At 40.7% G+C, this 15,696-nt stretch overlaps 3 protein-coding genes across 13 annotated transcripts in view; 1 reads left to right on the top strand and 2 right to left on the bottom strand.

The window, feature by feature from the left end:
- The window catches only part of DNAI7 (dynein axonemal intermediate chain 7), a 34,598-nt gene extending 28,442 nt beyond the window's left edge, over nt 1-6,156 (bottom strand). For 6 of the 7 annotated variants that reach the window (XM_061472181.1, XM_061472180.1, XM_061472171.1 and 3 more), the window contains exons 1-2: nt 6,109-6,156; nt 4,927-4,947 (exon numbers count right to left, since the gene is read on the bottom strand). In XM_061472181.1, the coding sequence (XP_061328165.1) occupies nt 4,927-4,947; nt 6,109-6,111 (24 nt within the window). In that variant the 5' untranslated portion in view covers nt 6,112-6,156. Of the gene's footprint in view, nt 1-4,926; nt 4,948-6,108 lie in introns of those variants that run through there. The other variant, XM_061472176.1, reaches the window with a different exon arrangement.
- Nucleotides 6,157-6,212: 56 nt separating this feature from the next.
- ETFRF1 (electron transfer flavoprotein regulatory factor 1) lies at nt 6,213-12,069 on the top strand. Its single transcript, XM_061472152.1, has 4 exons — nt 6,213-6,278; nt 6,868-6,958; nt 7,048-7,796; nt 11,854-12,069. Exons 2-3 carry the CDS (start codon nt 6,917-6,919, stop codon nt 7,261-7,263), a joined length of 258 nt encoding a protein of 85 aa, XP_061328136.1. The 5' UTR covers nt 6,213-6,278; nt 6,868-6,916; the 3' UTR covers nt 7,264-7,796; nt 11,854-12,069.
- Nucleotides 11,715-15,696, bottom strand: part of KRAS (KRAS proto-oncogene, GTPase) — a 23,558-nt gene continuing 19,576 nt past the window's right edge. For 3 of the 5 annotated variants that reach the window (XM_061472149.1, XM_061472148.1, XM_061472147.1), the window contains exon 6: nt 12,076-12,175. Coding sequence is in view for 2 of the 5 variants with exons in the window: in XM_061472151.1 (XP_061328135.1) it covers nt 12,059-12,175; nt 15,614 (118 nt within the window). In the remaining 3 variants the exon portion in view is untranslated. Of the gene's footprint in view, nt 12,176-15,613; nt 15,615-15,696 lie in introns of all 5 variants that reach the window. The other 2 variants (XM_061472151.1, XM_061472150.1) reach the window with 2 other exon arrangements.

Here is a 15,696-nt window from a genome sequence, read left to right as displayed (position 1 = left end):
GACTAGCAAAGAGTTCTCTTTTCTGTCATAAAATCCTCATGGCAACTTAAGACAGTTAACTGATTAACCTCTAGGCTAATCCTAAAATAGCTATATTTTAAATTTGGGGTTCTCAGAAATTATCTTCCTTCTTAATTCTCTTGTGGTCTGGGTATACATTTAAAAAAAAAAAAGAAGACTATGTAAGTAACATACAAAATATACTGTCATGTAACAGACTAACCAAAATAAAACACTTATTTTTGTCCTATAATTCACAGTATTCATAGAATTCTCACTGATGATGCACATAGAAATTTGATAACTGGATGTGTACATACAAGACTCCATTGTCTTCAAGAGATCTGAACAGTGGCAAGCATAATTCTTTTTGGATTTGAAAATGTTACTAATAGTCCTTCACGTGGAAAAAAAAAAAAAAAAAGGATTCATGGATGGGTTTTCATTTTATATTTTCCTTTAATCTAGTTTTTGTGTGTTGTCTTGGGATTAAGTCTTGGGACGCTTAATCAAACATGTAGAGTCAGCACTGTCACTGTAAAACAGCACTTAAAGACACACGGAAAATCAAAGACAGAAGGAAAAACAACTGGCACATTAACACACAAAAGAATCTAAATCAAAAGATCTGTTTTTACCAACTAAGATGATTTCCTGTTAATGCAGTTGCACAAGCATCCTAAGGTTGCCATCCTCGCCAAGAACATTTACCAAAGACTACATTATCTTTATTCAGTTTTACTCTGTTTACACAGGTAACACTGCTGTTGCACATGTCATAGAATCACAGAATCATAGAATTGTTAGGGTTGGAAAGGACCTTAAGATCATCAAGTTCCAACCCCCCTGCCATGGACAGGGACACCTTACGCTAAATCATATCACCCAAGGCCTCGTCCAACCTGGTCTTGAACACTGCCAGGGATGGAGCATTCACAACCTCCCTGGGCAACCCATTCCAGTGCCTCACCACCCTTACAGGAAAGAATTTCCTTCTTATATCCAATCTAAACTTCCCCTGTTTAAGTTTTAACCCGTTACCCCTTGTCCTATCACTACAGTCTCTAATAAAGAGTCCCTCTCCAGCATCCCTATAGGCCCCCTTCAGATACTGGAAGGCTGCTATGAGGTCTCCACACAGCCTTCTCTTCTCCAGGCTGAACAGCCCCAACTTTCTCAGCCTGTCTTCGTACAGGAGGTGCTCCAGTCCCCTGATCATCCTCATGGCCCTTCTCTGGACTTGTTCCAACAGTTCCATGTCCTTTTTATGTTGAGGACACCAGAACTGCACACAATACTCCAGGTGAGGTCTCACGAGAGCAGAGTAGAGGGGCAGGATCACCTCCTTGTCATACACTTGCAGTCAATGTGCCTTGAGTCCATCTGAGCTGGATGGAATGGAATCAGGGAGAAGTGCTGTTCCTGAAGGCAGATGCTGCAAAGACAAGGCCTGAATACAGCTGATTTTTAAAAAATAAAAAAGATAAAAAAAGAAGGTTGGGAGAAAGATGAGACAGGAAGTAAATCAAAACATGTTTGTGGAGCTTGCAAAAACAGGGAGGCTGATTCTTTACAGAACTGCAAAATCAATTCACAGACAACATTAATGTTTATGAATGGAACAGATAAGGCCAGGTTTTGTACATATGAGAAAATAAACCATGATATTCTGCATAGGCTCTGGCATATGGAGAAAACAGAGTGACAGCAGCCTAAACTAGGGTTGAAAGCAAAGACATGGATGACAAAAGACACTGAGAAAAACAAATTACTTGCATTTGGTGGTGTATCTGTGTACTGGCTGAACAACACTACTCTGCCACTGACACACACAAAAGACAATCAAAACAAATCAAATCAAATGCTTACTGTTTTAAACCAGAAAATAGGAATTCACATGGGTTAAGAGTGAGAGACAATGTGAAAAGAGAAGATGCAGCAGGATTGAGTGGACCCTCAGCAAGTTTGCTGATGACACCAAGCTGTGTGGTTCTGTTGATATGCTGGAGGGAAGGAATGCCATCCAGAGGGACCTCAACACACTTGTGAGGTGGGCTGATGCCAACCTCATGAAGTTTAACCATGCCAAGTGCAAGGTCCTACACCTGGGTCAGAGCAATCCCAGGCACAGCTACAGGTTGGGCAGAGAAGAGATTCAGAGCAGCCCTGCGGAGAAGGACTTGGGGGTGTTGGTTGATGAGAAATATGTATATGAGCAGGCAGTGTGAGCTCGCAGCCCAGAAAGCCAGCCGTATCCTGAGCTGCATCAAAAGGAGAGTGACCAGCAGGTCAAAGGAGGTGATCCTGCCCCTCTACTCTGCTCTCGTGAGACCTCACCTGGAGTATTGTGTGCAGTTCTGGCGTCCTCAACATAAAAAGGACATGGAACTGTTGGAACAAGTCCAGAGGAGGGCCACGAGGATGATCAGGGGACTGGAGCACCTCCTGTATGAAGACAGGCTGAGAAAGTTGGGGCTGTTCAGCCTGGAGAAGAGAAGGCTGCGTGGAGACCTCATAGCAGCCTTCCAGTATCTGAAGAGGGCCTACAGAGATGCTGGGGAGGGACTCTTCATTAGGGACTGTAGTGATAGGACAAGGGGTAATGGGTTAAAACTTAAACAGGGGAAGTTTAGATTAGATATAAGGAGGAAATTTTTTCCTGTTAGGGTGATGAGGCACTGGAATGGGTTGCCCAGGGAGTTTGTGTATGCTCCATCCCTGGCAATGTTCAAGACCAGGTTGGACGAGGCCTTGGGTGATATGGTTTAGTGTGAGGTGTCCCTGCCCATGGCAGGGGGGTTGGAATTTGATGATCTTAAGGTCCTTTCCAACCCTAGCTATTCTATGATTCTATGATCTTCTGCCTAAGTGTCTAATCTGGATGTTGCACATCAGAAAGCTAAATTCCAAGTCCCTGTGCCATCACTGGTGAAAGGCAAAGACTTACAAGGATTCAGTCAAGAAAGGCAAAATAACCAAAACAGTATGAGTTTCATCCACAGCGTCAGCAAGAGAATATAACTGGATGGTATCACAATGCAAATAAGCACAAAGGATCAAAGGGATCTATTAGGAATCTTATGCTTCTCTTCTGCAGATAAACAGGTACAGAAAGGTGCCAAACCAGCACAGTAGCATAGTGCCCATCTTGGAATAAAGAAAGAGTTCCAACAAAGCTGGGAGAGACAAAAAAAAGAGGACTTAAATCCAGACAGCTGCAAATGAACACGATGGTATTATGAGGTCTTCCCATCCACTCTGCCCAACTATTCCTAACAATTTGGTAAATATTGTTACAAGTAACTCAGTTGCGAGTGAACTTAGAAATAATTAAGAAAGCCCTTTGGCATTCATCACTCAAAAAAGCACATTACAAATACTGTTATTTCACATTTTGATTTGATTAGTGTATTTTCAGATCTAACAAAAGCTATTCACTTAACTTTGCATGGCAATAAATATATACGTAAATGTAATTTTGAATACAAGGGTATTCGAATGAAATGTATTCAAATGTAATTTTGAATTCAAAGCTTGAACAAAAACAATGGTGAAAAGCTAGTGCCAACCACAAATGTACACTCACCAGAGTTAGCGCACATCTCAGCACTTTTGTTACCAAAGCATTTATTTGCAAAATTCTCCTAGAAGAAAGTCAGTAAACCCTACAATTCTACTCATTAATATTTCAGGGAACAATCAGTTCCAGTTCAAAATAATAATTTTGTATTACTTTTTTTTTTCAGTGTAAATGGAAAACCTGTTTGTTTCAATTGCTCATAATCACTTTTTAGTCAGCTTCTTTTCACATTCTTACAATTTTACATAGGGCTAACAAAAGTGAGATGCACAGTTCTAAAGGGCTACATTTGAATAGGATCTATTCTGGGGGGAGGGGTGGATAATTTTGTTATTACCAAATTAACAATAATTGACAGCATGAATTTACGCAGTACAGTTTCCTGTGGAGTTCTGTCTGTTGTCCTCCTTGCCTATCATGTTCTGTGTTCAGTTTGTGGCACAAAGCCAGGACACTGGCTCTTTGCCTGGGCAGCAGCTGCCAAGCAAAACACTCAAGAGGCTGCGCTCACCACCTCTTCTCTGGTAGGTTGGCAGGAACAGTACTCAGCCTCCTAGCAAAAGGCACATATCCTTAGTGTCCTGGAGATGCCTGTTCCTCTTCCAAATTTCACAGAATCACAGGATCATTAGGGTTGGAAGTGACCTCTGGAGATCTTCCAGTCCAACTCCCTGCCAATGTAGGGCCATCAAGAGCAGGTTGCACAGGAAAGTGTCCAGGCAGGTTTTGAATGTCTCCAGAGAGGGAGATTCCACAACTCCCTGGGCAGCCTGTTCAGTGCTCTGCCACCCTCTGCTTAAGGAATTTCTTCCCCATGTTGATGTGAAACTTGTGTTTCAGTGTATGGCCATTGCCCTTTGTTCTATTGCTGGGCACCACTGAAAAGAGCATGGCACCATCCTCCTGGCACCCACCTTTGAGATACTGATCTGCATTAATGAAAGCGCCTCTCAGTCTGCTCTTCTCTAGGCTAAACAGGTCCAGTTTCCACAGTCTCCACTTATAAGAGAGATGCTCCAGACTGGGCCTGAGCAACAGGCTCAGAAGAAATACAGATTAAAAAATAAAAGTAAACAAAAAATATATTTTTTTCTTTTTAAAAAGTACATTTGCATAATATCAAGGTATCACAACACCTTTATTATGGCAGATCCTCTGAAAAATACTGTTTTGTAGACATTAAGGCCAGAAGTAACTGGTGCTTACTTTGATTTTAGCATGAAGTGCTTTGTCATTTTACTCATATAATTTCCAAAATAACAGGATTGTGCTGGCACACTCTCTAAATGAACACTGCTAGGGTCAAAATGCTGTATGTGAGCTAGAGTGCATTTCTGACTACTTACCTTTGTTTTCTTTTTTGGAGCCTAAGGAAGATCAGGGGAGAAAAAAAAAAAAGGTGAATATCAGAGAACACGATATCGAGTACAAAGGAATAATAAGCAAATACAACTGTTCTGTAAAATTAGATGAACTACTGAAAAACTGTAATGACAATAATTTTGATATTGCAGAAAATTAATCACTAACACATGACTCATAATTTACCAGCATAGGTCACATTTATAGTTATAGAAGTGTATCTACTTGTTCCCACTGATTAAAAAAAATAATAAATGTATATCAAACATATAATATAGCCCAAGACATAATTCACTCAAAAAAAGTTTTCAGTGTTTTCTGAACTCATCAATTTATACCATGTGCTATTCCTAGTAACGCTATATTACATCATGCAATGACCTAGAAGGACACAGAAACCCACTGAGGTTTTTGTCATTCATAGGAAAACTGCATTTGAAAAAATGTAATTAGGGGACTTCTCCAAATGACAACAGGAAATGACAGACCCTAGAAACCCAAACACCCAACAGTCAATCTCTTACTTGATTTACGAATTACACTTTCTGTGCATTGCCATGTAATATTACACAACCTCAGTGTGATTCATTACTCACATGAATCCACTCCCTGTGGGGTGGAGAAAAGAAACTTGAAGTTTGTTAGTGTAGAGCGATTCTGATCACTAAGGTGTAGGTTGCTTCCGGGCCGCGCTTCACACTAAGCAGCCACAGCATCAAACCACAGCACAAGGAAGGTTGCAGGAAAGTTAACATGCCCTTCACGTGATTCGTTTTCAGTGTTAAAATCTTTTTTTTTTCCATATAGCGGTACTTCAGCAGCCAACATGGCACACCTCCGTCCACCCTTACCCACTCCCCGACCTAACCAGTGCCTCAAGGTACCAGTTACCGTCCTTCCCTCTTTATCCACAGGAGCCCAGAGCCCTGTGGCTGCACCGGCACGCCCCGGGCCCACCGCACGGGCAGAGCCTGCTACTGCCCACAGCAGCAGCTGAAGGAGCAGGTGCAGCTCCGCGGCCTTCCCCAGCACACCGCTTTGTCACGGCCAGCGCCGGCAGCTCTGTCCCCGGGGCCTGGCGGCAGCACCCCCGGCCCTCTGAGACAGGGGCCCTGGGACACGGACAAGGTACAAGCGCTGAGACCCACACCTCAGACCTCTCTCACCATAGCGCCGCCGTTACCGCCGCGTTGCCTAGGCGACCAGCCCCGCCTCCCACGTGATTCCCAGTGGCGTGCGTCCTTCCTCCCACCGCCGGGAGAAGGGCGGTGCCTCCCTCCGTTACGGCTTTGCCGTAAAGCGGCGCTGGCGGGGCTGAGGGCGCGGCGTGAAGCGGGTGAGGCGCTGACCTTCTCGTCCTGCCGGCGGGCCAGGGCGCTTTCTCCGTGTCTGTGTGTGTCCGGGGGGAACACAGGGCAGGGTCACGGGCATGGGCATGGGCCCCCGCGGAACCCGCGCTGCGTTCCGTGTGCTGCTGTTTACAGAAATAAAAAGGGGTTTATTGCGTTTCTGACGCGTCGGAATTCCTAATTTATACATATATATGTATCTCCCTGTATGTATATGTACAGCTGTGAGTATTGCTTTAGCGGATCGCAGATAAAGAAGCTGCCAGCTAGGTAGAAAGCCCGTAAGCGAGCAGGAGACAAGCAGCACAGATAAGTGTGACTGCAGCTGAAAGCTGTTGGAATTTTGCTGTTTTCTGTTTGAGAGGAGGGCAGGCAGAAAGGGGGGGGAGAAGCTGAAAGAAACAAAAATTAACCAAAAGCAGAAGAAAGAGAGAGAACCAGAAAGTATCAGCGTTTGAGCAAAGGGGGCTCAGCTGGATGACGGAGCATGGTTAGAGCCCGTGCTGTGCCCGTGGAGCAGGAGGCTGGGACGTGCTTGCTACCTGCAAGGCTAATGTCAAACTGATTATTCTTCAGGTTAAAAGCCCCAGTCAGACGCAACTAAAGAGGTCAGTGAAATGTGAGAATGGCCAATTTAAGAAGTGAAGTGAGAAATCTATACAAAAACGTAAGTGTCTTAAACACCACGAGCACCTTCCTTAACCAGACAAACCCCTTTCACTGCCCAATAAAATCTTTCTTTTTTCTTCCCTCAAGCTGCTGTACCTCGGAAGGGAGTATCCCAAAGGAGCAGACTACTTCAGAAAGCGTTTGAAAGCAGCTTTTCTAAAAAATAAAGATGAGAAAGATCCAGAGAAGATCAAGCAGCTGATTGCACGAGGAGAATTTGTTATAAAAGAGCTGGAAGCTTTGTACTTCCTCAGAAAATACAGAGCTCTGAAACAGCGCTACTACAGTGATGATGATCAGTAACTGGTGCTAATGACTTCCATGTAATGATACAGAGCCTTAAAAAATGAACAATAAAAGCTGTAACCTAAAACCAAATGAAACATTAATCCTTCTGACCGATGTGAAATACAAATTAGGCCTTCGCTTCCCTTTAAGTAGCGTCTTTAAAGATTTTCAACTACATCTGCCTCCTGTGTGAGGCTCACGCTGGCAGAGGCGCTCACCCACTGTGCTGGGCAGAAGACTGCGGAGTCAGCAAGGGGGTGAATTTGGACAGGAGTGGTTTAAGCACTTTGATCCTGAAGACAGTTCCTGCTACTGCTGATTCCTGGCACTGCGTAATTGCTGTAGCAGCAATACAGAACTTTATCCTTTCCCCTCCTGGGACAGAAGTTTGACCGTGGATGTTTGTTCCACAGCTAATGCCATTGACTAGCTCAACTAGCACAGACCTGTGCCAGAACTATGTGTGTACTAGGATTGGATGGTGTTTCTACCCCCAACAAGAACTAAGTGACACTGGAAAGAGAACAGAAATAATCTTTGGAATATAGGTAAGTCATCGCTGCAGTTGAACTGTTGGCAATAGCAAGTCTTCACATGTATGAACGCTAGAATAGAATGAAGAAAAACACTGGCCAGTTAGTACGCTACCTTCTGAGGAAGTGTGTGTGCCGTTACTAGCACCACATTGATGTGAAGAGGAGCCCTTCCACATCAGTTGAATTCTGCAGTATGTTTCAGTTAAACCTGCATGAATCTGAATGAATACCTCTATGTAAAAAATTTAACCCCCCTCTCGGTAACTGATAGAAGATGATCCACATAACAAAGGGCCAAATCATAACTTTATGAAGCAGCAGCAGTTTCAGGCTTTTTTCCCCACCTAGGACACAACCAGTACTAAAATACGTTGTTCGTGTTTTCTGTGAGGTTATGGAAGGCATCTGATAGAAGAAAACAAATGTGCACCTGCGAATAAACACAGAATAGCTAATGAGAGTATTTTAAACTTGTAGACTAATTCAAGTCTGCTGTTAGACTAATGAAATAAGGGCTCTGGGGCATGGCTGTAGATTGTACAGCCCGAGCAGCACACAGCAGTGAGAGGTGCATCCTCACCCAAAGCAAGGCTCTGCTCCTTGCAGAGCACAGAATGCAGCAGCAGTATGCATCAGAGGAGATGGACTGCCACAATAAAGCACTTCGTGACAGGCAGTGGGAAGGATGAGAAGTAAACAGAACTGAACTGCCAAACACAGGCAGTAGAGAGGGTACTCCATTACCAAGGTGAGGCACTAAAGTTCTTGGAGAGAAAAAGGAAATTGGGACAGAAATTCACAATAACTATTTTTTATTACATTACAATAAATAGGAGCAGTACAGTTTGACAAAAAAATGACAAATTCCAGATCACCTCACAGCACATACTCCTAAAAACATTAAAAATTTTAAAACAAACAGTGGTCTTTTTTTTTTTCTTTTTTCCTTTTTTTTTAACTTAACATCTGGTATGACCAACATTCCTAGGTCACACAACCAAATGATGGAAAAACTGGATCACACTGCATATGTTCCACATCAAATAAAGCACAATGTACAAAATGTGCATGTTTCAGTTTACACTATACAAAAATAGTTAAAATACATTCCAGGTAAACATATTACATTAAGAAGTCATTCTAGTAAGAAGTTGGCACTCAAGAGGAAAAAGCAGAAGTATTTTCAACATGAAAACACAAGACAGTGGAAGAAAGAAATGTTAGGAAATATTTACCATCTATGTAGCTTTATGTAAACTTGAGACAAAATGATTTGTTTACAGTCTGATGGTCTTCGAAGGTAATTGTATTGCTTCAGAGCGTAGATAGGAGCAGAAGATTGTGTGTCAGTATTTACCCATTACAGAGATCATGCTACTGTAACGAAATCTATATGGTGAAATTTTAAGTTAGGAAACATTTTAGGGCAATGAGACTAATCAAAATAATGACATTTCAGTTTTGAGAAAAACTGATGAGAAAGTTGTTTACCAGAGTTACATAAAGCTACTGTAAGAAGGTGTTACTCCCTGACACATGGCAATTTTAATCTATTAACGTGGTAAGCAATTCACATGTTCGTTTAGTAGCTGCTATCAGAACATACAGCACCCAGGTATGTTCTGTGAAAGCATTTCAAATAGGGAAAGACAGGATAATTATGAGATTGACTTGTGCAAGCTGCAATCCAACATGCTTCACCAAATCTCAAAAATATTAAGACAAAACTGCACAACAGTGGCAAGGATGTGTATTTTTTGAAGTAAATAAGGGCTAATCTAAACAGGGTTTGTACTGATTTAATTAGATTGGTAGCTACAGATCATATTTACTAAAAAAACCCAGCACAAAACTATTATATATATAGCTTTATATCAGAGCTATATAAATCCACATTTGATGATTAAGACTTTTCAGCTAAAATTTCTCCAGTTTTTAGTTAACTAAGAATCTTAGACCAGCCCTAATTTTACATGCAGTGTGACTCAGTTACCAAAAATCTTGAAGTAAACTTAAGATTACTTCCCCTTACTCAAGGTATACTACCCACTTTTGCTATTTTCTTCATATATAATCAAGAGTGTCTAAAATGTGCAAGTAACTAACTGTCTCCGTAATGTTTTAACCTTGGAAGCTATAAAATGTTTTGCAACATTAAGAATCTTTTCTCATTCCTTATTGGTCCTTATGTTATAATGTTAGGTTCTCCTGTTACTGTTTTTCAGAATATTTAATAATCTATATTTCTCATCAAAGCTGAAAGGAGGAGAGGGAGCCTGGGGTTTGGTGGAGGATGGGGAATGGGGAGGTGCAGGGGATTATTTTTCTCAGCCACATTGAAATTAACATGCAGCAATCCAGACATGCTGCAGCAATCCAGACAGGCAGCAGTCCTGCCTGTTTTGCAGCCCTCCACCTACAAGATTTTCGAGGTGTGGGGGGATGGTATTTTAGAAGCAGAATACTACTTTCCTCATGCAATTGCACCTTTGACATCCTATAAATGGTCCAAGTTACGCAGGTACAAGAAAACTGTACTGTGTAAGATTTCCACAGAATTCTTTAGGTATACTTCGAGGTTAGGGCAATGCTGCTCTTCCCTGCTCCAAACTTTCCAGTGTCCTGAACTATCCTACTTCAATGTCTTGTGTTTCACTTTTCTGGGTACACCAGAATCACATTTTCAAGTTTCACCCTGCAGCTGAGTTAGATACTATGAAGAAGCATACCTTCAGGAACCCAGGCCCTAACAACCAACCAAACAATGCAACGTTTACACACAGTATGACAACAGGAGCTGGCAACACTGGAATTACTACTGGCTGTTACTTCAGTGCAGAATACCTAGACTAAACTGAAAGCTTCTGCAAAAATTCTGCATTAATTCCAATCAGAGAAAGAAAAGGGGGGGAGTGATCACAAGAGAACTTAAATCACAGAGAGAGACAATGTTAAAATCTTGGTCTAGCTTCATGATAGTCTAGACACTGGAATGCCACTCACCAACCATTTATTCTGTGCAACAAAACAAGTACTTCACAAACAGTACACAAACAACACTGACACTGGAAACCATGTTTTATGCAGACGGTTTGTGCAAATTCCACACCATTTTTATGGCATAGTGGATTTCCAAATTACTTGCATGAGCAGCTAAATTCAACTCATTCATTCACTCATTTGATGTCACCAGAATTTAAAATTCCTCCCCTATTTTTGCACAAAACGGGCATCTGAAAATATTCAGTGCCATTCTTGGGGGGGGGGGGGGGGGGAGGTATGGTTTTACTTCCCTATATAATTTAGGATTCATTCTGATTTAATTCTTATGGTAAATTCTGAATCCACGTATGAATTAACCTAAGAATTTGAATCAACTTATCTGTTAAGGCTTTCTAGTATTTTCTAGACACGCTAAGGGTGAAATCCTGTACCTACTGAACAAAGCTACTTACAGATTTGTCATGCAGGAGAGCTAGGATTTCACCTTGGTCTTCAGACACAAAAAGTTAGTGAAAGTCTTAAAGCAATGCATTAATAATATCAAATCAACCTAATTCAAACTTTTACTTTTTCCACTGCCAGATGTGCATTGTTGTCTTTTTTTAATTTTTTCTTTTTTTTATAGAAAAAATAGAGTATTTACGGAGCGACCGAGACAAATTGCAGTGAAAAACTTTTTTTTTTGTGAAAGTTTTATCTTTACATTCATTAAAGTTGATCTGAAATGCTACAAGACTAGATGCCTAGAAGCAAAATCTACAGGAAGACTATAAAGGCTTCTGGTCTCTCTATATTGCAGTCAGTCTAAAATAAAAGGCTGAAATGAAAAGTCTCTTTTGCTAGCTAGTCCTTTTTCCCAACCAGATTTAAATGCCAAAAAAACTAAAGGGGATGTCAGAATGTGTAGAGCATCATTTCATTGTTTGGTTTGCACACAGAACAGAAGTTCACAATCAGTAAGAAAAATAAGAAGTTAGCAACTGTGCATGCACCGAAGAGTCCCAAGACAGTTCTCAGGTTTTTGTGTGGTTTTTTTTTGTTTTTGTTTTTTTTTTTTGTTTCACAGGCATTGCTAGTTCAAGAACCAACAGTCAAAGAATACTGGCACTTTAAGAGGAATGAAGTTTCCACTGTCATTTAAAACAAGCATTCAGGTAAAGCTAACAGGATCATGAAGCAGAAAGTAAAGTAATGCTAAACCAAATGCTAATAATTTAGTGTAATGTACAAAAATTACTTAAGTACTTCTTAAGAATAAGGATAAACTGTATTTACATAATTATACACTTTGTCTTTGTCTTCTTTTTCTTCTTTTTACCATCTTTGCTCATCTTCTCTTTGTGTTTTCTGATTTCTCGAACTAATGTATAGAAGGCATCATCAACACCCTGAAAAGACACATACATGCACGCATTAAGATCACATTAACAGACTGACACTGTATCTGCTTAGGTAAAGCCTGTTTTCACCTGACCTGATGAGGTGAACCATTCAATCTACTATGCTGCCGGCCAGGAGAGGTTACACTGTCTTCTTTCTGAGGCTTTCATTAATGTTCCCTTGAGGAGACTGTGGGTTACAGAAATTGCCAGGGCAACAGTCCTCTCCCGCATTCCTGCTTCATGGGAAGGGACATGCTGGGGGAAACACAATCTGGTGGAAGGACAACTGTAGTTGTCTCCTGTCACGTAAGGGGAGTCTGACTGCATTGCTACGCATGGGCAGAGGGACCTGCAGGAGAGCAGTGGTGGGGAGTGGGCTGCCATCATTTGAGCAATGAATCCTAGCCACAGGCTGCTCCTCTCCCCAGTTGTGAGCAGCACTGAAACAAGAACCTGAATGAACTGTGTTGATGCCTGCAACAGCCAACACCTGCCTGCCCTCTTTCTCAGCTGTTCCCCAGCCTGGATTTACAGCACCCTATGGGTGATGTACTGCTCGGGGGCTGACCGCAGACACCACATAGGTCCAATTCCATTATTATTATGGTAAGGAACTGAATTTAGTGTACGCCATCTCAGAGGGCACATGTTGTCTCACCTCAAACTAAAAAAGTACAGGTACCACGTGTTTAGATTATATGTATGTATAATCATACAGATAATCTAAATCATACTACCACAGAATAATGTTGTGAAGCATCATCTATCTTTGTTTATGCCTTAACAATCTACAGGCAGCTTTAAAAAGTAAATACAAATATCTGTAGCAAGAATTCAGTAACAAAGACATAGTTATGATTAGTATCCATATTCAGGTAATTTCTCAGGCACAGTTTTATAAATCATTACTTATGCAAATCAGTCAAATCAGTCCAATGTTCCAATGAAAATTATTATTTGATAAATCATTCTATTCAACTTAGAATACATGCAGAACACATTATCTATGGTGGCATATCATGTACAGTCACTTAAAATCTCCAAGGCTCCAACAGGCACAACAGACATCTAACAGCCACAAAAGCTAATGTTTCCAGTTGAGTAGTTTTTCTTTTTCGTGGAGTAATTATAGCTGACAAAAATAAGTCTGGTCAAAAAGAGCAGTGTATCTAAAAGCCTGATATGAACCATTATCAAAGTACAATGTTACATGTTATGCTTTGTAACAACTTATTTACATGAACCAGTTTATTGCTTAGCTTTCAGGCTGTTCCAAATTCCAATCAAGTACCCACATTGTCAGTTAACCTTTACATTTAATATTCTTAGTATGGACAGTTACGAAGTCATTAAAATAAAAAATTATCTTGATTCTTCACTGCCTTACTCCTTGTATTATCTTTTAGATAGATCAAAAATAGTAGCATGATGTTAATGAATCAGCAGACAACTGCATCACTGTGGAACTGGGTCTAGCAATTTAGCCCTACAACTGACGGGCAGCTTCTCACCTCTTGTCAGCTACAGAGATTACCTTCAAGCTGCCAACAAAAATTAAGACTCTGTTTACCCCTGTGTGCCCACTTCAATAAAAAACTGAAAGAGAACTCTGAAAAAGCACAACAAAAAGCCAAAAATCACCTAATTCATTACTTTCAGTGAAACTCCAAATGGTGATGAAATTTAATACGGAAAGTCCAAACAGTGAGGTATTAAGTAGTTTTGCTATTAAAGCAGTGCTCCCAGTATAACCTCCATTTATTTAAAACCTTCACATTCAAGTTCATAAAACATTTACACATAACTGATGGACTGCAAACAGCTTTGATCGAACATCTCCCAACACTAATAGCACTTTTGCAAGGTCTTGCAAGATACAAAAACCACTTGCGAATAGTTTCTTCTACATTTTAAAATATTATTGATCACTATAAAATTGACGTAGCATGCCTAATGGAAGAGTAGCCTCGGTTCTGGAAAAGGTCATGTCCCTCATGAATCTTCAGAGAATTAGAAATGCTTGATACAGTTTTACAGACAGCTAGTGTATTTTGTGTATAACTTCAGCATTAATGCACCAAGTGAATATTCAGCAATGCTCATGTGGGGAAATGATCTAGAAGTAGTGATGATTCAAAGTGCATCTCCTGCAGTTCTAATCTCAGCTATAAGGACAGTATTAAGAATCAATCACAACAGACAGAAGTTGCATTATTAGATCACAAGAACAGAATAAGAAAAATCTCTGCACAGTATTCTTCTACAAGACTGTTCACATTTCCCTACAAAACTACCTTTCAGTATTTCACACTGGTCTTTAACATGTTGGAAAAATTCTCATTATGAGGACGGTTGTTGGCTTTCAGGGGCGTCTTCGAATGAGACATGCTAAACAAAAATTGCCATTTCAGTCTTCAAATGAGCAACCCTCACTACAGAGAAAATAACTTGTACGAAGTAATATCCAGAGACTATTACAGGCCTTTAAATACAGGAATTCACAATTAAGGCTGAAATCTTTATTCCACACAGTAAGGTGATGATCTATTAAATACAAAGTGTGTTGCAAATTATGAGGGAATTGATCTAGCTTTTGTCCTTGCATTTACACCTTTGAAGATCAAGCCTTTAAAATTATTAATTATGTATTCAGTAGTTTGGTCCTGCCATAATTCCTCACAAATTCCGGTCATGAATATAACATGACATTCAAAACTACATTTAGAATACTTGTGAATTAGAACTGGAGAACTCCAGATAAAGTAAGATCTTTCACTTTTAAGTCTGTCCATTATATGTTAGATGTAAGTGGTGGATATGGTGTTTACAAAAGGTCCCTAAAGGCATCAGTACTGTAAGATCAAAGGTGGTGAACCTTCCTAGTTACTTCTTTCAGTAATAAGGGACTGCATGCAGCTAACCTTCCTCCCTCTAACAGTAGTTATTGTGTGCAAGCCTTTTGGAAAGTGTAAGATGTACTGAATGGGTGCTTTAAATCCAGGCTCAGGATTAGAAACTCAAAATTCACCGTGCACGCTTAGAACTATACCACACTGCCTCCATAAAGGTGCATTGACAGAGCTTGCTCCTGACATTTGTTTTTCCAAAGGGCAACTACAAAAGGTAACAGGAACAGATGTATCAGAACTGTTCCCACAGAAACAGCCTGCTCCTGGCTACAACTTTCCTTTGGAGCACCACATGGTCCCATAACCATATAGAAATCTGGGTATCTGGTTGCATGGTTACAAGCATGCATTAGACTTGGCAATTAACCCGGCTATCAATAAGAAACCTTAAATTCATTTAGGAATTAGGAGTTCCTTAACACCCCAGCCCCAGAAACAGAATCACAGAATGGTCTGGTTTGGAAGGGACCTTAAAGATCATCTACTTCCAACCCCTGCCATGGCCAGGGAAACCTTCCACTAGACATATATAGACCCTTAAACAAGTTATAAATTGTAGATAAGAGTCAGTTTTATATTTTTCTTTAAATATACAAAACATATACACATAGACAGGTA

Source organism: Pezoporus flaviventris, unplaced genomic scaffold (genome assembly GCF_033815535.1).
Source record: "Pezoporus flaviventris isolate CSIRO_AGI_PZ_B2104156 unplaced genomic scaffold, CSIRO_AGI_Pfla_v1 ptg000070l, whole genome shotgun sequence".
NCBI lineage: Eukaryota > Metazoa > Chordata > Aves > Psittaciformes > Psittacidae > Pezoporus > Pezoporus flaviventris.
The sequence above is the reverse complement of the archived record's forward strand: the minus strand, read 5'-3'. Positions and strand labels throughout refer to the sequence as shown.